Raw genomic sequence first — 23,437 nt, forward strand, 5'->3', positions numbered from 1 at the left:
ATTATCAGCTCACGTTTCTGTCTCCTCCAACTCCAGGGCATCATTCACATACTGGAGATCAACAAGGCTCCAACAAGCGGCAATAGGAACAACAGGATAGTAAAACAGAAACGCCACACACATTTCATTCAATGTACTTGGTCCTCCCTGGAAAATACACAAACAATGCCATTGGAATTGACAAAATATAACCAAAATATATACCATGAATATAAATCAGTGCTGCCTAAAGTTCAAGTTGAATGCTTTAAAAGCCATGTGTTGTACACCTCACTTAGACAGTTGCTATCACAGAAACAAGTGTCCCCAATGGAAGATTTGATGACGAAATGTTGGACCCTTCTATTACTATTATTAGTCTGATAACAATGGTGACCATGGCCTGGTGATTTCGTTTTACATTTTTCCATTACTTCCAGTCCCAGTGACAATGACGAACAGGGCAAACAAATAACAACATGAATACTAAACCTAACACCTTCACACTCTCTAACATTTTCTGTCTTTATGTAACAATGAATTAGGTAAAGATAAACTTACAAAAGTTACACCATCTCTGTCTTGGGTGCTGGAAGAACATTCCACCAAAATTTGATCTCCCTGCAAGTAGAAAATCCAACAAACCAAATCAATTCTTCTACTGCAGTGAGCAGAATTTTTAGGCATAGACAAGTCAAAATGTGAAAATGAGCCTAGAGAGCCACCTTCTTACTTTAAATTCATGTAGCTCCCCTTTGTGTTAGGATCCTTTAAGGGGGTGTATGGATCTAGAACCTATTAGGAAGCTTAGGAATCTGATTATCTCTTGGGAGTTATGGTTTGTTGCCTTCTATTGATGGAAAGAAGCCTGGTTCTAGTGAGGTGGAAGCCTATTGCTTGTCAGGTGTGTTTGTTAGGCAATGGGCAAGTTTGGCGCTCATTTGGGCGCTCATTATATTTTGAAAATGAGAAGTATGGAGTTTTCTCTTGGAGATGGAGAGATAGGGGCTCATATGTGTGGGCTGGCTGGCCCCAGTGCCTCCTTGGCCAAGTTTGGTTGAGACTCTGATGATGAACTGCTAGGGAGGACAATAGAGATCCTGAGCAGTTTGAGACCACCTGACACTGGGAAGAAGCTGCAGGAAGGTATTTTTTTTTACAGGAGTCTTTGTGTGCTTATTTAGGGACTGTCTCTCCCAATGAAGTGAGTTTTTTCTAAATAACCTGCTTGAGTCCTGAAACTTTAGCATGAGCTACTTGACCAATGCTAACTAACCTATGCAACTGGACACTTTGCATTATTTCACCCTCTCTCATTTTTGATGCAAATAAAAAACTCAAGAACAAAGATGGACTGAGCCAGAGAGATTCATTTGAACTATACCAGAAATCCTCTCATGTATGATCATTTCTTTTGAGACACAGATTTATAATATAAAAGCGCACCATTTTTACTGTGACAATTCCTGGCAAACCTCTGACTTGTTGGAAATTGAAGTCGTAGTTCTTATCTTCCCCCAAACTCCCAATTAATGTGCCGTTCCTAGTTACCAAACAGAAAATTAGTTTTAGAGTGTTATAAAGAAGGCCAAAACTGTATTGACAGTAATTTAATGATACTCTGGTAGGCGATGTCTTAAGTCTCATAATCAAAACCAATGAATGAATGGCAAAGTTGCTTCAGAACCTTTGTTTAGGCATGTAGCAATAATGTTTATGAGCATGGTCACCTCTAACAAGACAGATGGTTAAACCCCGTTATTACCTGTAATGCATGACCCGTATACTTCGTACTGTCAGATGGCCATGGAGGAGATAGGTGTTGACATGAAAGTCTTCTACTGGATGGCCCAATATCTGCAAATAGAAATGTAGTTCCATTCACATAAATCCACAAATATTCTGAATATTGTCTGTGTACAATATGATGCCAACCCTACCTTCCCAACAGGGAACACACAACAAGATGCACCTTTAGGTATATTATTGGTTCCTGACATTTTTAATTAAAAAAAAAATCCACAGTCCAAGGCTATTCTTGACCTTGTTAATCACTGTCAGGAACACCATCCTAAGCACCAACTCTGGAGCTTCTCTACCCTCTACCCTCTACCCTCTAAATGGTAATTACCAAAATTTTTATAACATGAATGTATACCTAAAACTATGAATGTGTTTACTGTTGTGAGGTTGAGGTTGAGACACTTACTTTTTCCACTTCCATGTATGCTGACAGGCAGCATGGTGGTACTGTGGCTAGTACTCATGTCTTTGCAGCAATAGGGTAAAATCTTGACACTATCTGCAAGGAGTTTATATGTTCTCCCCGTGTTTGCATAAGTTTCTGGCCAAAATGGTTTCTTCCCACATCTCACAAAACATGCAAGTAGGCTAATTGCCCCCCTCCCCCAAACAAATTACCTTAGACTGTGTTAATGACAGTCTGATGCCCTAGCTTGACTAGGGTCGTTTTTCCAATAAATTTTAATGTGGGCAAAGGACTGGTGGCTAGTATTGTTTGTGGCCCCCCTGATATTTTCTCCTTTACTAAATTACCATGTTTTTCTTGGTACTGTGTACAGGTGGCAATCTTGGAGTCTTCAGAAAGGTGAACCACAACCTTTAATTAAATGGCATCACAAATCTCATGAGACTAGCCAGCAGAGGTTACAGGACTTTAGATCTAACACTGCAGATATACAGCTTTAAGGCTATTTGCACACTCACAAACCAAGAAGTGCTTAGGTACACTTAAAGCTTTACTAAACCTGTGCAATTCCCTTTCCATCGCTGGGCATTGCCATATTCCCTCTTTTTATCTTTCTCCCTACAATCTTCAGCCATCTTGCCATGTTGGGATGATGTTCATTCATTCCCTGCACACACAAGATAAGCAACCAGGAAAAGCTCAGCTTCTTTACCAGTTGTGATCAGGCAGGTAAGACAGAGTTATGCAGAAGGAACATTGCTTGCCACTTTCTGCAATAAAAACCTACCTGATCTGAATTAATTTTTTAAAGTGGGACTTTAGTTCCACTTTAAAATTCTTAGATGCCTATATATTCCTCAAGCCTTTTTTGAGTTGGTTATGATGTTGGTTAGATTGAGTTGGTTATGATGGGAAATTAACTCAAAACATCTGCACTGCATAAATGCTAATAAAACATTCAAAACTTTGACATAGAATAGGAGAAAGGCTGGGTCAGGCTCAGTTACCTACCTTTGGAATCAAATGAGTGTTGCAATGTCCATAGCTACGAAAACGTTCAGCTCCAGGAGGCACAAAATGGGCAGGAAATGTAAAAATCCCAGTCATCAGAATGCCGCCATCATGTTCACGTAATTGTGGAGTGTAATAAATTCTTATACCGGAACTATCCAAAATTCCTGTAAATCCGATGGGCAGGGTTATCATATCATGCAGTAACTAAAACTGTTATGGACCTGTGACCATTAGTAGGTATCTGACCAAATGTTAGCTAAAAAACATCACACTGAATTTATATTTACTAGAAACATTGTATTGCAACGGCCTGTTATGCAAATATCAAAATACAAGTTTTGGGTTATTCTCAGTCTGGAGGTCTAAGTGTTCCTACGGTAGGTAGGCTACATTTGAATGCATTCCACCCTAGCTCCTGCCACATATCCATTGATTCCCCATTATTGAAAGAACTAAATTAACTGAATGAAGGGTTGGACAATGGGCAGTTAGGCTGGGGAGGAAGAGGTTAGAAGATGATGGACTTCTCCTCCTGCCAGGAAAAGGTGGGCTCTAAGTTAATTACTACAGCTTCTAATATAGATTGTGAGAAACACATGGGCCCCGATTTATTAAAGCTCTCAAGGCTGGAGAGAATACACTTTCACCAGTGAAGCTGGGTGATCCAACAAACCTGGGATGGATCTGGTCCAGCATTCAAAGCATTTGCTAGCAAATATCAAATGACATTGAAGAAATCCATCCCAGGTTTGTTGGATCACCCAGCTTCACTGGTGAAAGTGTATTCTCTCCAGCCTTGGAGAGCTTTATTAAATCAGGGCCATTGTGTGCAGTGATATCAGAGTAAGCAATTTCAATACTGGAAATTAATCTGAGTATGTTATCAAGAATGGCTGCCCCATGCCTATAAATTCATTAAATAAAACATAGAAACAACATATTTCCTAAACATTACTCAATTATTGTCAAGTTATCAGAATCATCATTATAACATTGATCACCTGGTTTGTTTTCAAAATTGCTGTAATGAATTTCAATCCGTATGTATTTAGGATCCTCCTCAGTACCTATGGGAACACCCATATCTGGTGGAAAATCAAAGACCTATAGAATAGTAAGAATAGTAAGAATTTTTGTTTTCTTCCCCAAAACAAACTATTTAAATTCTGCTCATTGATTCGCTTAGGTGGATAAATTCTTCATCTTCTCTTCTTTTTTTTTTTAAAAGAAGTAGTTTTTGGAGCATTTTTAGACTTTTCTTTTTTATACACGTATTTAATTGTCACTTGCTTGCTGTTACTTTGCTTTTTTGTTAACAAAAACAGGTCAAGGAAACTTAAAAGCAGCCTCTGTGAATCCACAGCCTTTTAAAACCCACTAGACCCTTTAAACCCACCGAAAACAACTTACATTTAATTTCCCAACTGACTCAAGTGCATTTTGCCAAGTTTGATTTTTTTTAAAAATTCTAGCAACAACAAAAATAAACTTAAGTTTTGCGCATCCTTAACTGCAATTGCAAAGTAGATAAAATAGTATCCAACAAGTTTTGGGCCCTAACAGTCTCCCTTTAGCGGATTTTCTAGAGGCAAAGAATGGATTTAATAATTTATGCTGGACTAATACAATACTGTCAATGTGAGGACTGGAGGACCTCTTCAATGAGACATGGTTTGGCCTTAAAGCTCACATATAGTTATCCTATTTTCCATACATTTCCTGTATTATTTCCTGTATCACCTTTACCTGTTCAGAAAAAAATTGTCAATAAAGATTGCAGTATGGGAACTCAACAACAAGGAACCCACTCCATCATACTGACCTCTCCACCGATTGCCCACCCGAACATGGAGTTCATACACTTGGCATATCTCGGGTCATTGCCATAACAGTCCCCGATCTCTGATGAGAATTTAAGGTTGTTGCCACAGCCATATATCAGAATGTGATGAACAATCCCAATGCCATTAGGGTCATTAATTGGCTCATACTGTGAGATGTAAAAAAAACAATAAGAATTACTTGCATATATATATATATATATATATAAATTATTGCATCCCGAGCTTTTTTTTTTCAAAAAGGGGCTGTATATATTATATTACAGAAATTCTGTCCGTGACCTAATTTCCTCATAGATCCTTATGGAGGTCTGGGGGCAACAGAAGGGGGGTAATGAGTAATTTTCCTGACATTCAGTTTTATGCATTAGTTGCAGCTTGAGTTATTGTGTTTTGTACACACCTTTACAACCAAGGGGTCCATTTGAACAAACCAAAACTTTATTTTCAACCTTCTTTAGAAATCCAAGATGACTTTCTGGGTCAAATTCTGGGTCATTGATTTTATCCCTAAACTTCTACCCCCCCCCCCCTTTTCCCTTTACTAGGAGCTATGTGTATGGCCCCTGGATTTTGATGAGCTTTCTATTTAATAGATACACACCAGACAAAATGCCCAGTAGGAGCTCTCATTTTACCAAAGAGTTCATGCTCCACCAAGCCCATTGTGGGCTCAAATATAGCTGTATAAAATATCTATATTTGAGTAACATAGGGAGAAAATTAAATCCACTGTCATATTTTTTACTTTAATTCCTGTTCCTGGAGGATTATCAGAGAGTAAATGTTTTACCCTTTCTACATTGAGTGTTAATGTTTGGTTTTGAACAGCTGTGCTTGGACACGGACTTTAATGTATTCACAACCCGATTTAAGCACCTTCTCATGTTTGTGTTTATTGGAACTCTATTAAAACCAATTACCTTGGTAGCCAAGAAAAATGGCGCTTTACAGTTGTAGTCAGCTTTAAAGATCATTGCTGTCATACATCTGGTTTTGCCAATTAGAGATGGACCTATGCAGGCACCATTAGAGGAGATGCAAGGTTGTTGCAGTTTGAAGAACTCTCTGATAACTTCTCCAAGGAACCTTGGTTGAGAATGAGTGCTCTACTGCTATGTTGACCTATTTTAAACTTCTACTCATCAAACTTGGAACATCAGCCCTATTTCATAAATATCATGACCACTGGCAAATTGAGAAGAACTTTACCCTAATTATATGATGCTTAGTAGAAACATTTGGCATAGGGATGAAGGTACAGGCATATGTTGTATCATGGACTGGAATCGGGAACTGATGGGGAAGAAAAAAAAAAGACATGTCAAGTTTTGTACTGAGGTAGATAGAACTTTAACTGTATGACATTTAGTGTGCTAAGGCATCAAGAGGGTTTTTTTTTAATCAAATTTATGGTAGAGATTGATACATTCAAACAAGAAATAGGTCAAAAGGCTATAGAGGCCACCACCACACAGTGCTACTAGAGCTCTTCTTTGAGTGATATGGGTGGGTTATGGATCCATTTATTAGATCAGCACCCAAGACAGAATAGAGCCTAGACTGATACCTAATTCTTTGCATCCATCTGTTTTTAGGACGCATGGAAGAAGACTAGAGGTAAATACGTTTTGTATTTTGCTGTATTTTTGCAGAAGACTTTACCATCATTATGGTTTTAGAACATTTTGGTACTTACATTATGCAGTCTGAACTCGTAGGGGATGACAATTTCAGGCTCTATATCATCATTAAGGATTTCCAGGAAAAAGAAGGACTTTCTGTAGATATTTTCCTCCAAAAGTGTGAACTTGTAGTCTTCTCCAAATATAATAATAACCCTAACTGTGTCATTCTGGAAACAAAATTATTCTTAAGTTATAAAATTGATGCCAAAGTAAAACAACTTTAGTGGTAATATATCATTAGTAAGGTGCACAGGATCTTTTGGTATTGGCAACCATGCAGGAGACATCCAGGACACATGGGAACTGATGGAGGTTTGTCTTGTAATTTTTTTAGCAAGTCAGCAAACACAGTTTTAATGCAAGAAAGCTATGTACAGCAAATCCATATCATAATAAATTATGGCTAGACAAGCCACTATCTAAAATGTAGGGGTGTCTCCTCATGGATTCCCCAACATAAATGGTAGGGGAGTCTGGCCATATAACCTGTCAAAGTACAATAATGGAGCTCAGACCTGTGGGGCTTAATTACTGTTTAAACCCACCTAAAAAAAAAAAATAACACAATTAAATTATTTCAGCACCGTGAAACATAAAACATTATTAGGGTATTTAGAATTATATTGGTGAATCATTTCATAATAAACTTCAGATTTCCATAAAGTTTTCTTTTACTGACCTCAATATCCAGATCATTAGAGTCACAGGTGAACCATTTACGCCAAATCCTTAAAACAGTATGCGTCTTATTGCGGCTTAGTTCAAGCAGTTCATAATCTTGGGACTTGTCTGGCACGGGAGGCCATACACCTTCGATATGACCATCCTACATGAAATAATACTCTTGTGAGATATACTGTATGCATGGATAGGTTGAAGATCCTGTAAACCCAAAACATCCTTACAGGAAAAAATAAAAACCATAAGTGTTGTTTTGTAATAATTCAAGTCATATTGGTAATAAAACTTTGAGAGGCTAAATGAATCTTTGAGGGAACATTGACTTTCTTCAGAGCTTCATCCAGGCATTGTTGTAGTTCACTAGTCCTCATCAATCTCAAAATGACTAGGTGAAATTGAGTTTTTATTTCTCTGAAATTTCACTAACAATTATCATATTGAAAAAGAATGTATTAGAGCCACTTCCATGTGTAAGGTCCTTCTACATGGTCTTAACCCATCCTGCCCCTCCACCAAACCAATTGGGGTCTAATGTACCCAAAGAAAAACATTAATTCTTACCTAACCCTGGTTTTAGCAAGGATGATGTCTCCTTTTTTCTGAAAGCATTCCCTTGGGAATACAGAACAGCCAAAATCTTGCAAGGAAGTCTTTTCTCACAAGATATCACTTGTTCTGCATTCAGCCAAAAGGGATCACAATGATACGGCCAGAGGTGGTATGGATAGGGGTGAGAACATTGTATGCATTTTTGTTCCTGGATATTTATCTTTACACCTACAAATAGTAGGTAATTTGGCTCAGATAATGCAGACAAACCTATAATTTTAATCATGGGTGAAAATAGTAGTTTTTGGTCATTTTGGGATTACAAAGCGCAGTATTTAGGAGCTCTCTTTAAATATCTTGTAACTTTCATATTCCAATTAGCCTCATGGTCCTGCACCTGAGCCTCTTTATTTTATGATTTCCTTTTCTTTTCACGGGAAATACACAAACAAAAAAAACAACGCAACGTATAAGTGTCCTTTTACTGAGATGTCTCCTCACTTCCTATACCATGGGTAGTGGCCAAACAAGACAGAATGTAAAATGTATACAATAAAAGGTTTTATTTCTTCAACACCAAATCTAAAAACTCCATACATTGATATATGTGATATTAATATTTTAAAATAACTTACGTACATAGAAAAATAATTTGTCATCTTTATCCCATCCACCTATGGCTAGATCGCTTGTTTCCAGTTTTCCATCAGGGCTGAAGCCCAAAGCTAACCAATTCACTGCAGGCACCTGGATCTCGATTGAGATTTCTTGCATTTCTCGGTCATATCCCCACTTGAACAGCAATACATTTTCATTTTCAGAAGATATCACCTCCCTGGAATGAGGCAAATCAATTGTCCCCCGTGACCCCAGGATTGGGACCACCCAAAAGAAGAGCATCCAAACATTCCAAAGCATTGATAGTCTCCTAGGCTTTACAATTATATATTGTGGACTTGCAGAGCATGATGGGGCTCTAGAACATAGAATATGCTGGATTCCATTTGAGAGACTTTTATAAGATCCTACTGGAGATATTGATTTCACCCATTAATTCCGGTTTTCCTGCCTGGGTGGTATAAGACATATCTCAAACACAGATGCTTGATTTACAGAAGAAATATCATACTTTGCCTCAGTTAGATAACATTGTTTTCAGGAGGAAGTTAGTTGATTATTTTGAGCTTGGTTGGCCATCGGAGCCAAGAATTTCATAACAAGATGACTTTGAGAACCGTATCCTATTCCCTTTTATTTTGGCAAAATTGCAACCTGAGTAAGTGACTACATTTCTTTTGGACAGAGTTGGAAAGGAATGAGAACCCTTTTTGATTTTTTTGCTGATTGTATGCCATTAGGAAACAGGGACGAGCAGGTGATTTTCTTTTTTATCCTTTTTTAGTATTTTTAGATTGGGCTAATTTTTTCAACCTAATTGGAAAGTCCCTGGGCATAGTATTTTTACCAAAATTCCTAAGGGGTGAAGGAGAGTAATGGAAACCTGGTCAGAGTGAAAACACAGTAGAAGCTTATTGTTTTCTAAAAATCAATGTTAAAAGGATAAAGAAGCCACATTTTTAATTATGCCTCTGACTTATGGAAAAGCCACTGAACATAGTATTGACATCAAAATTGCTGTGGAAAAGGAGGGGTATTTCAGGGGGGCCTGATAGAACATTTTTAAGCACATTTCCTGACTATATTTTAACTGTGATTTATGTAACAATTATCTGCTTTGTTTTATTTTTTTATTTGAGACATGTTACCAAATGTCTCATGCCCACGAACATGTGTTATTTTTCGAAGATCTCCCCTTACCTCCTCTTCATTTGAAAACACAAAATATTAATTTTCTATTTTTTAATATCTTTCTGTACTGGAGACAACACTTACTAGGATAAATAGGGGTAGGGGGTACTTAGGCTCTATTTATGTCCTATAGTCCCTCACCTTTCCAGCTGCTGAAAGGTCATAATTCTCCAAAGTCAACATTTACACATGGCTACACATGATCCCCTTGCTCAATTGATTCCATTTGGCTTGTATGGGGGGTGCCATATTTTCAAGAAAACATTTCAAAATTTTCTGATGGCACCCTTGTAGGAAACAATACAACAACAAAACAAGTTTTTTTCTTACAGAAGCTTATCTACAACCAGCTTATCCAGATAGGGTTGTCTAGGTAAGTCTATCAAAGTTTTGGACAGCATTCTTTGTGCCTGATGGTATTAGACTTTCAACCTTTTCAACATGGGGCAATCCCTTGAAAAAACGTTAAGGCCTTCAGGGAACCCCCAGCTTTAATTAATAAATCCACAGCTTACAGTATTTTAGAGTGGTGATCAGCAAGAAAAATACTAAATTTATTGTTGGCCAGTGGGAAGGTTACCGATATCAAAAAAGATTTTTGATATACCTTGAAATGAGAGTCACAAACAACTCATTGCTTGAGGAACCCTGACTGAAAAACACTGTACTAGACCCTAGAAGACAATGGCCTCCTCATCTTAACCTTTACTCTTTAACTCATGCGCCATGGGATGGCGTTTCTCATTCAGTTTTTTTTAATTTGGATAGTAATCCCATATCATGATGGTAGTACATTATGATTATTGACTTCATCAACTGGAAGCACGACCATTCCTTAGTGGGAAGCTTATTAAGTGGTGCCATACTCCCCTGAGTTCAAGGATCCTAGAAATATATTGCATCCTATCATTCATCAAGTTGACCTGACATGATCTCTGCAACACTACCCCTCTCCAAGTCAAGATGGAATGCTATCTCTTGGCCGGAAAAATCCACCAATCACAGAGAAAGCAAGCCATGAATGATTTCCTTAGGGAGGAAGGGCATTTAAACAATTTTACAGCAAACAACATTCATCCTAGAGTTTTAAACATCAACACAATGTTCCTTCAGGCGGAAAGGATTTATGACTTATCCACTCATTATACGTCATAACATAATGATAAGGAAATAAATCCTACTTACAGATAGCACTTTTTCTGTCTCTTTATTCTACTATGTCTTTCTCTCTATTCCTCTACCTTTTCTCTTTCTGAAACATTTGTCTTGACAAATTGGAGATTTCACTGTTTTTCACATTTGTTGCATGTCCATGGAGCTCCTCAGAATTATCTATGGCCTCTTTATATCTTCATGCACTCTAACAATGACTGCATTGCATGTCTGAGATTCTTGTTCATCATCAGGGCAAGGGACAAGGTGACAATGTAGAAAAGCAATCCTGAGGTGTGGTAAAGCATTGTCAACCTATATCACAAAAGGTTCTAACTCACCTACATGGTGTGCTCAATAGGCATTCTTTTAATTAGATTTAGGATTATTTCAAATGACTATGACATGTTAAAGCTTACATAATTCTGTAGTGTTTATATATCTGCTTTAAGTATTTATGTAGTATTAGTACAGCTTAAGGTGGCAACTTGAATAGTATAACATGGATTGCAATGACATACAATGAACAAGATGACATAAAATGTTATTCTTTAAGGCCAGAACAAATATAATTTTGCTGCAACATCGTTACAGGAAAATATTGTTCCAGCACAACTAGGAGAGGATGCTGCGAACTGATTCAAATAATCCTTTACAATTAAGCTGTTAACAAAGGATTCACAAGAGATTAATAAAATGTACACCCCTGTTGAATGGTAGAAATAAAATGTACGCGTGTGAGAAAAGTATGTTAATTTACAGTTTATATATTGGTCTATTACATATGTTTGTTAAAAATAGAACAAGAAACGTTTTTAAAGAAAAATAAACTGGGGGATAAGAGGTTACAATTGTCATCTTTCATGGGTGGTCTTTGGACTTGGGGCAATCTATATAGAATCTATAGAGATTTCTAGATTAAAGTTAATTAATCTGGTGTTGATTTACAAGGAACAAATTAGATCATCTCGCCTTGCCTTAAGATGGCTTCTAGATTCAAGTTAGATCATCTGGCTTTGACTTACAAGGACTTCTAGATTCAAGTCAAGTCATCTGGCCCTGGCTTACGATGGCTTCTAGATTCAAGTTAGATCATCTGGCTTTGACTTACGATGGCTTCTAGATTCAAGTACTTACGAGGACTTCTAGATTTAAGTTAGATCATCTGGCCTTGACTTACGATGGCTTCTAAATTCAAGTCAAGTCATCCGGCCTTGACTTACAAGGACTTCTAGATTTAAGTTAGATCATCTGGCCTTGACTTACAATGGCTTCTAAATTCAAATTAAGTCATCTGGCCTTGACTTGAATTTAGAAGTTCTAGTGTGTTCTGTACAGTGTTTTCCACCTACCACTTTGCACAGAACCGCACTAGATAATAAGCCAGCTCTTTTGGCCCAAACCATTACACAATGCAGTTGTTAACACATTGATTATGTGTATTTTCACGCAAGATATCTCTGATTGGCATCCTATGGAACACAAGTAGAGAACATTTGTGCAGGCTAGAGTCACTATGGCAAAACATATCAGTGAGTCACAATGCCTATGATCTAATAGCCCCCAGTGGTCTTCCTGACAAAGCCTGCATTGCAATTTTGATATGCAATGCTCTTGCAAGTCAAGTAGATGACATCTTTGAATGTAAGAAATTTTTATATCTCTACCAAAATGTTTATATGCCATTATCTGCCGCTCCTGCTGGTGGCCCTGAATACCTGGCTATGATGAGCTTCCACTGGCCAATTGCTTGTAGCCAGTGGAAATTCATCAAGAAATTAATCAGGGCCACCATCAGGAGAGGCAGATAATGACAGAAACCATAACAAGAAGAGAATAAGCCCCCAAGGAAACCTTAACAGCTGGTTTGTAAAGCTATGAAAACTTTGAAAAGGACCCTTTGGTGTTTGTCATTCCTAAAGAATATTCAACTCAAACATTCACTCCATACTGTGGGAAACATACTGCTGAATGGAAACTTGATGTTATTCCAGATGTGTGATATTTATTCTGTATTAGGTGCAGATCAGAGCTACTTAAGGCTCGAAGAGACGATGCGTGACATCCAGCTCATCTGGGGCCACATGCATGACTGTGACCTTACTCTACTCCCTGTTCATTCGCTGACTTTTATATTTAGTTAATACTTTAATTGCTTGTAACATTTTCAAAGGATTGTTACATACAAGCTGATGTTTTAGTAGAATGTAAGGTCTAGTATAATGGTCAATTTCCAATACAACAATAATATCAATACATCTAAAATAAATCCAAAGAGAAACAAGCAGTTCACCAATCATGAGTAACCAGTTTTGGAGTTTCTGATTGGACATGGATAAATTGGTGGTATTGAATTATAAAAAACTATTTGTTGGGTGTTTAACTTTCCAACATTTCCTAAAAACTAAAAAGTGACGCAGGTAAACTCTGAATATTTGGCTTGTTTAATAAGAAGTAAGGAATTGAAGTTAGCTTTTCATCTACTTTTCCATGAGGTGTCCAAAAATATTACAAATGGTGTTCCAGGATAAAGACCATTAACCCATACATAGCCCACGTAGAAATGATTGTGTATATGTAAAAGTTCAGAAATCCAGAAGCTGAGTCTGTCTGTGGTACAACCATCTCAAAATACTCTGTGTCTTCCGACGATGATATGAAAACGGTATCTCTATACATCTGGACTCCTGAAAGAAAGGATACAGGGTATAAATCCTGTTTATTAATATAATAATAATAATAATAATATTAATAGTAAGCATCAACCAAAGATCATGGGCAATGGGGCATTATCATAAAGCATGGGAGCTGATTTATTAAACCTCTCCAAGACTGGTGAAAATAGACTGTCATGGATTAACCTGGAATGGCTCTAGTTAGGCTAATAGAAAAATTATTTTTAATAAATCCATTCCAGGTTTGTTGGATCAACCAGAATCTCTCATGATAGTCTATCTTCTCTAGGTTTGGAGAGCTTTAATGAATCAGACCCATAGTATATCGAGCGGCACTGTGCTCTGTGGTACCCACCTGTTACCTTAACAGGTAACACATTCACATTGCAATGTACATACCGCGCTGTGTAATATGTTGGCGCTATATAAATCCTGTTTATTATTATTATTAATAATAATAATAATAATAATAATGTACATACCATGCCAAGAGAAGGATTTTGTCCAATTTTTACACAATAATGAGCAATCCTTTATGCAATGCGTTTCCTCCTACTATACAGTTCGTTAGGGTGCAATTCACACCCTGCACATACAACAGAAAATGCAACATAATTACAGCAGCACGGTGGCTCAGAGGTTAGCGCCTTTGCAGCGCTAGGTCCCAGGTTCGAGTCTTGGCCAGGACACTATCTGCATGGAGTTTGCAGGTTCTCCTCATGTTTGCGTGGGTTTCCTTTCACATCCCAAAAAAAAAAATATGCAGTTAGGTAATTTGGCTACCCCCAAAATTGACCTTAGACTTTATTAAAAGACATATGACTATGGTAGGAACATTAGATTGTGAGCCCCTTTGAGGGACAGCTAGTGACATGACTATGGACTTTGTACAGCGCTGCTGAATACGATGGTGCTATATAAATACTGTATAATAATGGTGGGGAGGACAGTGAGTTCTTCTGCACCAGATCCTGAAAAAGTCTTTTGAAAATCAGGAACATTTGTACAAGAAGTTCACCTAATATAGCTTATGGTGGTCTTAAATCAACCATAAGGTGCTGCTAATTAGCAATGGTCAACAAGCAGTTCAGTCTTTCCCTTTCACGTCCAAAATCTTTGTTTTAGATGGAGAGAGGAAACATTATACACACCTGGATACTCCTTGCTTTCATTCAGTTTCTGCCTCCACATCATCATGTTTGGAGAGAGGTACACAGCATACAAAATCGGCACATAGGCCAATAACAGCAGTAGATGGCTGTTTGCACCCATTTTTCTGGTGGGGTCTGAAGACTTCTCAATGGAGATCACCTCTGCATACACACGTTTTTACATTTTCTTATTGCTGCTTTGATCATGGACAGCGGATGTTTTGTCTTTACTTCTCATCAAGTGGCAGTTGCTGAAAATAACTGTTACACATGAACATAAGGACCCGTAAAATTGTGATATGGCTTTAATATAGCCTGATTTCATTTGTGTAACAATCAGCTTTTAGCCTTTAGAGTAAATTAAAATGTAAAAAAAGTATCAAAAAGCCCTAAGGCCCCCTTTACACACTTTTGTCTTGCACTGTGCAGCCTTATCACACATTCTATGATTCACATTTACAGTAGGACAACCCCATGCCTCTAGGATCAAGGCAGAGCTGGCTGCAGAAGAGGAAAGTATTAAACTCCATTAAAGAAAAAAATTAATGTTGCCTTAAGGAAAAACTATGAAACCATTTGCCAATAGTTGTGTTGGTGTTCAGATTTGGCCAACTGCAAAGTCAACAAGCCCTTTGTACCCTTTGTTGTCCATCTTGCCAACAAAGCAGTGACATTTGACTCAGATTTGATATTTGAAAGAGTTAAAAGACTTTCAGGGTCATCATACTACAAATATGTTATTCTGATATTGCTGTAAGAACATTAAGACAAGCAATATTTTACCACAACATTTTACCAGTGGTGGGTGGCTACTGCCTGGGAGCGAGCCAGTCACCCAAACCAATGGAAAGATTGAATTGCAGAATAATTGCACGGACATCTACTTTTCAGAAATTTGGCTCCTGTTGCTAATCCTTATTAATGTTTGCAGGTTTCTGACAAATATTTACAGACAAAATGATCCAAAATGAGTTACATCAGATTTGAAAAATTTCACCATGGAGCAATACTGTTCCCGTTTTCCATTGTGCAAAGCCCCCGTGGGATCAGGTGAAGGTTAATGGCCTTAGCTGCAGGATAGCCCATTATTGCCCAATCTCAATCCAATTCAGAAGTTAATTCCGGACTTATCTTGTGATTTATCTCCAGGTAATGATCCCTGCAGGCAATGCCCGGGTCGGACAGGAAGTCAATAGAAGAGATTCCATCAGTTGTGTTGGTAATATGGACAACTCAAGCAGTCATAAAATGAGGAGGAAATGTGAACAAGTTGAAGAATTTAGTATTTAATGATGTGTAAAAAAAATTAAAAGAAAACACATGGCACAATGTAGGTCTAAAAAAAAAATCTAAAACACAATGCATGTCTGGTGCGTGCAACAAAAGCTCATAAGAAATGAAGGGGCTCCCTGGATGCAAGAAGTAAAGATAAGAATCACTTAACATACCCCCATCATATAAATATATAAAAATATACAATATATATATATATATATATATATATATATATATATATTTCTGATATAATTCTATGTACGAACCATGACTCATACAGTCTACCAATACTAAATGAAGGAGCTTTTCCTCTCACCAGGATGCATACTTTATTTCAGTTCCCTGTTTTTACTGAAATAGTGTCACTTTTGTTATGAGTATGTGTGATATTATTATTATTATTATTATTTTTATATATTGTTATTAAACAGGATTTATATAGCGCCAACATATTACGCAGCGCTGTACAATAAATAGGGGTTGCAAATGACAGATGAATAAAGACAGTGACACAGGAGGAGAGGTCTAGGAGTCGGGGGGAATTAACACATAATAGGAGGTATGTAATATGTATAAAATATTAGTATAATATAATATAGTATAGTTATCCTTTTTGTTGTTTATTGTATTGTGTAAATACCAGCATAACGGTTTTTAATCAATTACCTCTTCGTTGCTAAAGCTCAGACACCTTTCTCCTGCACATGCAGGCAGTTCTGACCCTGGGCATGCCTGCTCTTCCAAGTTTTCACAGTATTGCCCATCCCGCCAGCCAATCGTGATGCCTCCTCACCGCCCTTGGCTATTTAGCTAGCTCAGACACAGCACTCAGTGTTCGTGCAACGTGTCTCCACTAGTGCCGAGCCCCTTAGCTCTGCTGGGGATTTCCTGTACACCTGTTGATTAATTTAGTGCTTTACCAGCCTAGCTCCTTTGTTAACCCTTTGTTGCCCGGTCTGTTTTCCTGTCTGTTCCCTTGTGCTCTTCCAGTGTTCCTCTCTGTCTGTGGTGATCCCTATGTCACTGGTGTCTATTTTCTAGATTTCTGGTCCTTGACCCCTGGCTTGTGACCTGATCTCTCTTCCTTGCTGCCTGCCTCAACCCCAGCCTTCTTACAATACTAGTTTCAACACTAGTTGATAAATGTTTTGACATACTTGTTGGGGTACCTTAACGCAACACACATTAAGGTTCAACAAGGTGCAGAATAATGTTCTTTAATATACCTCAACAGTCTTCAAAAGTCATAATGGACTCTAAAACATGCAAACACAACAGTTGTTCATCACATCAAAAAAACAAGGTCCATTCTACAGTTTCATGGAGCTGGAACTTTTAACCATCGACTTCCTAGGACAACACGGGTTCACTTTCTTTTTCTTGCTGCATCATTTTAAAACAGCACAAAGATATCATCTTTTTTTTGGACAATACTAGTTGATAAATGTTTATGTCTTGTTGTGTTACGTTAATGCAACATTTGTTAGGGTTGAAATGCAAAATAACATACTTTAATTATTACAATGGTCTGTAAGAGGCAGAAGGGGCCCTAAATTATTTGTACACAAAAGTTTAAACTCCATCCGTTCATCACATTCCAGAAAATCCTAAGTCATTTCGAAATATTTTCCAGCCTGCAATATTTATTATCATCCTCGCAGGTCTCATAATAATAAGTGATATCAGCCCATGGAGATCAGCCGCGGTATAACTCCTTTCACTTATTAATAGGTGTTTGTCGGATTAATCTCGCACTTATCAGGACTTCTGTCGGAAATGAAGGTCTCACATGTCCATAATCCTAGATGCTTATTGCTGATATGATTGAGTTAAATGACAGAAAAGTCTGTTGTGCTGGATGTGGAATTTTCTCTAAAGCCTCCACGCTCTATGAGTTTATGATGTACATTCCACGGCTGGCAATATCCTTGCACAACCCCGGAGCCACTGGTCTCTTCCTTAACCCTGTCATGGCTTCTGTTGCTTAAAATCTACATGCCCAACTCGAATAGTCACCAGAATGCATTGATTGACTTGTTCATAACTAGTGTTGGTCGAATATCTCTGTAATATGCTGAATTCAAACACCATTAAAGTCAATGGTGGGAGAATTCAAGTTACTTTTAGGCACTGTGAAGAACTGCAAGAGCAATCAGGGGAGCAGAGCTATCAGCTCCACTCCCCTGATTGCTCTTGCAGCCCTTTACTAGTTGTCGGTGTTCTTGGATAGAGTTTCTCTATCCAAGAATACAGGGAGTCCTGTGTTCCTGGATAGAGAAACTCTATCAGGAAATAGGGATAGTGCTCCCTGATTGGCTGAGGAAAGCTTTCCAATCAGAGAGAACTAGAGGTTTTGAATGGGGAGACTTGTCTCCATTTAACCTCTAGTGCCTTGGATCGTACACTGTTCTCAATGAATGTGGCTGGCCATGACCACATTCATTGAGAAGATCCCCGGCACTAGAGGTTAGTTAACCTCTAGTGCCCCGGGGATTGCACACTGTTCTCAATGAATGTGGCAGGCACTAGAGATCCCCACCACTAGAGGCTAAATGGTGACAAGTCTCCCCATCACTCAACTCTAGTGCTCTGTGGGTAGGGAAAACAAAAACCTGATGACGCTTGAGTTGTCATAAGGGTTTACCTTTCCTCAGCCAATCACGGAGCAGAGGAGGTGATGAATGGGGAGACTTGTCCCCATTTAACCTCTAATGCCCGGGGATCCCATGCTGACAGGAGGATTCCCACGGCTGTGCAGCCGTAGCAATCATGCTGTCATTGTAGGATAACCTGTGAAAAAATAAAAGTTAGTAAAACAAATCACGCACATTCAATAAATTACTTTAACATTCTTTTTTATTTTTTTTTAACACATTTTTTTTACACATGAATTTGCGCCGTCGTATCCCATGTTTTTCGGGTCGGCCATATTCGAACAGCCATATTCGGGTCGAATATAAGGACAACCCAAAGTCGAACACCAACACTAATCATACCACTATAACTAAAGGTCAATATCAAATACATTTCTTATTAATTCTATTTAACCCACTGTGTTTATTAATTGGATGCCTGGTGATCATTCCATAAAGGTTTTTCTTGAGATACAATCATTTATTGGTTGTAAGCTGTCTCCAAATTGGGTTGTCACCCTGTCACATGCACCCCTACAAGTGGGGCCACATGGCATAAGCATTGCCTATTGTTGGCAATTAGGAAGCCAGTCCAAAGAAATATCAGCAACCAAAATTGGAACAAATGAATGTAGGCAGAAAGAAGCAATAACAGGCTGCACAAGATTGGCAACACTGCGATGGTACAGGTTGAAAAAGGTAAAGATAATATTTTCACAGGAAAACAAAATAATGTAAAACATAGTGCCTAAAGCAGAACTCGACAAAGTTGATACTCACTTGTCGCATTCTGTTGCCTGCGCCACCACCCTCTTTCTTCTTTTCTTCCATATCTTGAGCTTTAGCCATCTTGATTGGCCAAAAGATTGGACAGGATAATGTAACCCCGGCTCAGGTGTGCAGGATTGTGTTCAGTCCCAGCACATGCAAGGGAAACTAGGATTGGAACAAATGCTGAGCTTGGCAAAATCTGACAGCTGGACAGTGATCAGATGTAAGAATAGGTATTGCCAAAGAGACATCTTCTGTCCCTTTTTGTAATAAACATTGATTGTCAAGTGAGACTTTAGTTCCACTTTAAGCAAACTAAATGGCATGGATTCAGATCTACTTTAATGACATATTTAACGAGTCGGAGGCTGATTCACAAGGTGTTTTATTCTACAGAGATCTTGGCGACTTGCTGTTCGTGCAATAGCTAATGATTTTGTTTTCTGAAATTTTAAAGAATATTAGTAAACTTTGGATTTGGATATCCACATATCATCCTGATACATTTTCCATACTATGAAATAGTATACTCCCTTCAAAATCAAGGTGCCAACCCTCTGGTGGTTGCAGCAGGTTCTATCAAAAAGATTGCCAAATATTTGAAAAAAGAATGTCAGAGTATTTTAGGGTCATTCCAGACCGTTCGGTACCATGCAATACCTTCCATTTACAATCATTGTTTGTAATGTATATCATTGTGCATCACGGTGTGCCAAGTGTGTGTTGTAAAGCCTACAGGGACCCTAATTCTCCAGGATCTACCTGTTCTGGATGGGCTGACCCTTAAAGATCCATGTTAGGTAACTTAGATGAGTATGGAAATAATGACTAACACTGAAGATTTTTCCGAGCATAAGGAGGCATTTTCCGTATTCATTGATCCCTAACAGATTTCAGCTTGTATACAGAGTGAGTCATCTGCAGTTACATAAACTGACACTTGTGAATTCCCTGCACGCAGCAATGCAAACAGCAGGGATCATATGTGAAATTGTGTTGCCTTGTAGTACCCAGATTTCCTCTAATGAGCATAGAAGAGTGACGAAATTATTACTTGGTTGCTATATTGCTTTTTCTGGTCCTTTTCCCTTATGATATTTGTTGATAGTTCAGTTTTTAGGGCCAAAGAGTGTAAATTGAAATCATTGGGCTCCCAGCATGATTTTGGATGTGGTCCCATTGCCCTCAGAGGAAATAAAATGATGACGCTCAGGAAAGGAATCGTTGATGCTCCTGTAATCTGCAGGAGCTCATCAGCCACATCTCCTGGGACCTGCACACGCATGCTAGGAGGCGTACACTAGACACCCTGATTTATTAAAGCTCTCCAAGACATCAGTGAAGCTGGGTGATCCAGCAAACCTGGAATGGCATTTGCTATTTGGACCGGGCTCATTCCAGGTTTGCTGGATCACCCAGGCTCGCTGATAAAAGTGTATCCTCTCCAGCCTTACAGAGCTTTAACAAATCAAGCCTAATATATTGTATTCTGCAACAAGCACTTTCATGAGTTCTTAAGGTGAGTTCACAAAGTGGCCTATTTCCTGTGCTTCCAAAACCTCTCTTGGGGTACAGGCTCCTCTCCCTGAGCTGCGGACCATGGCTGCCTTTGTCTCCCCTACCTTGTTGCCCACCTCTGTGCACCAGGCGGCAATTATGAATCTGGTGATGCAGCCAATCAAAATTACTTGCCTACACAGCCAATCACAATTGTCCCCTACCCTTGTGCCACATTGGCATTTAAAGAGGCAGAAGAAGCACTGAGCCCCTTTAAAAACACAATCAAATGTCAGCTGCACTTCCCTGTGCCTCTAATTATGGCTGAACATTGGCCGCCAGTAATGGAACCCCTGAGACCGATCAGCACTGGGACAAATAAGTACTAACCCAGCACTACTGGGTAATGGTACCTGGAATGTTGTTTTTTAATACTCCCATATGAAATCTCATTTTGATTTTATGACTTCACATTTACAATCACATTTCTCAGATCTTCTCACAATCTCCTGCAAACAAGCAGTTTCTTTTTTGCAGGAGTTACAGGCGATGTCCCTTCTGTAATCAAATTAACACAACTGCAATCTTTTCTTTTCAGCACATACACAGCTCAATGCCCAATCCCTGCATAGCAGGCGGCCAGAAATAAATAAAGTCCCATGTACACAAACTATATCATTCTAGCCTACCCATAAAAGTTGGCTGAAGATTTCCAAACCTGCATTAGGGACTTGGAGAAAATGCGAGAGAAAATGCAAGAAAGGTGAGTGTAGTTAAAACATCAGGAATGGGCAAGTAACTTTATTTTACATAGCCTGCCACTTTTGCAATAAAGAACTTGCATGTTCACATTTTTTTTACATTTAGGTTCACTTCTACTTTAATTTCCCAAATTTCCCAAATCAGACCAAATTGTCTCAACTAGGCAAGGTAAATGGAAAAAAGAGTTTTACTTTACTAGTTACCTTAAAATAAAGCTGCCATGTTGAACTTTCACCATTTTATCATTCAACATTGCTGGGGAGTGTTTGTCCTTTATATTCTCATGGAGAAACACCTGACTTTTGTGACATGTAATTTACAAAGCTGCCACTAGATGTCGCCTATCACTAACTGTACTATAGTAGGGTTCCTGCTGGAGCTGCAGCATACATGTTCAATCTGGAGCATACACTGTGCAATGTGCATTGCAATAATGCAGAGCCTGTTCAGTTTGAGGCTTAAAGATTAGTTTAAACTAGGAGAACTGTTAATTTACAATAGAAGCATGCAATTTTTTAATATATTTGAAGTTTGAATTCATTTTTTTTACCTTGTTTTCAGTCCTTCTTCATGTTCCTTGTAGCCACTTCTTTTTTTCCATGCACTGCAGGGAGTAGCTGCATGGAATTTCTAAACACAGATTTCTTTACGACAATGAAACATGGTTTTCTTTTGGTTCTCCAGTTTCCTTCAACATCCCCATGCTGGTAATTGGCTCCCACCCTCAAAAAGTGCCCTTCTAGTAATGACATATACCTATGGTAGGGACATTAGATTGTGAGCCCCCTTGAGGAACAGCCAGTGACATGACTATGGACTTTGTAATGAGCTGTATAATATGTGAGCGCTAAATAAATACAAGTTAATAATAGTAAAAATGTAGGGTCAGCAACTTGCAGTCTTCATCATGATTCATTTTAACAGGGAGGTAACTCGGGACAGGAGCACAACTGGAAGTAAAACAAAAAAAATGATGCATTTTTTTTTCTGAGCACCCCACATTGTTCATTGTGGTGCAAAGCAATGCATGTGTGATGGAGCTGCAATGTCCTAATGCATATGGGTGCTATTGAAAATGAATGGCAGCATGACGTGCCAATGTAACCTTACTGCAATACATCAAACTGCAAATATATTTGCACATATATATAATATATGCACATATATATTATGGGCCCTATTTAAAAATTATTTCCCCAGCCAAATTCTCTGAAATTTCTATTCAGACGTTTGTATTTTTCTACAGGTCTCCTATTAAAATAATGACTCGTTCTGCCACCTAGTGGCCAATCATTAAAAGTGCACAGCTGTCACAAAAAAGAAGGAATAGGAAACAAACACATAGCCCCTGATTCATCAATAAAATCCGCGCTCGCTGGAAGCACGAAAGTATGCGCAGCCAGCGATCGCGGTTTACCGCGGTCCGGACTTGAGTGTGCTCGTACACGCGCCTCCTCACTGCCAGCCGGATTCCTGCCTTCATAATAATGAGCAATAGGGGGTGCGAATCTGACAATTAAGGCGATTAGATTTGAGCTGCGCGATTAAGGAGGATCTGTTAAGCTCAATGGTGAGATCATAGCAATAAATTAGTGCGCACCTGCTCTCTGTTCTGTGCATAATTATCTACAGTCCTTTACAGGTCAATTAGAATCTTTAATGCTTCATTATATTTCAGCTGAGCGATTAAGGAGGATCTGTTAAGCTGTCACTGGTGAGATCATAGCAATTATGTTGCTATATAATTAATT

General features: G+C 38.5%; 1 protein-coding gene and 1 long non-coding RNA gene across 3 annotated transcripts in view; both read right to left on the minus strand.

Moving 5' to 3' along the window:
- Positions 1-8,948, minus strand: part of LOC140339574 (DBH-like monooxygenase protein 2) — a 12,275-nt gene extending 3,327 nt beyond the window's left edge. Inside the window, exons 1-11 of one of the 2 annotated variants that reach the window (XM_072424335.1) lie at positions 8,601-8,948; positions 7,411-7,557; positions 6,743-6,898; positions 6,256-6,339; positions 5,025-5,192; positions 4,204-4,306; positions 3,200-3,366; positions 1,745-1,836; positions 1,426-1,522; positions 541-600; positions 14-147 (exon numbers count right to left, since the gene is read on the minus strand). In XM_072424335.1, the coding sequence (XP_072280436.1) occupies positions 14-147; positions 541-600; positions 1,426-1,522; positions 1,745-1,836; positions 3,200-3,366; positions 4,204-4,306; positions 5,025-5,192; positions 6,256-6,339; positions 6,743-6,898; positions 7,411-7,557; positions 8,601-8,879 (1,487 nt within the window). In that variant the 5' untranslated portion in view covers positions 8,880-8,948. Of the gene's footprint in view, positions 1-13; positions 148-540; positions 601-1,425; positions 1,523-1,744; positions 1,837-3,199; positions 3,367-4,203; positions 4,307-5,024; positions 5,193-6,255; positions 6,340-6,742; positions 6,899-7,410; positions 7,558-8,596 lie in introns of both variants that reach the window. The other variant, XM_072424336.1, reaches the window with a different exon arrangement.
- A 4,402-nt stretch (positions 8,949-13,350) lies between these two features.
- On the minus strand, positions 13,351-14,988 carry LOC140340140 (uncharacterized). Its single transcript, XR_011922601.1, has 2 exons — positions 14,749-14,988; positions 13,351-13,609 (listed from the first exon to the last, which is right to left on the minus strand). It is a non-coding gene; the product is annotated as an uncharacterized lncRNA (long non-coding RNA).
- Positions 14,989-23,437: the final 8,449 nt, after the last annotated feature.

This window comes from Pyxicephalus adspersus, chromosome 10 (assembly GCF_032062135.1).
Source record: "Pyxicephalus adspersus chromosome 10, UCB_Pads_2.0, whole genome shotgun sequence".
Classification (NCBI taxonomy): Eukaryota; Metazoa; Chordata; class Amphibia; order Anura; family Pyxicephalidae; genus Pyxicephalus; species Pyxicephalus adspersus.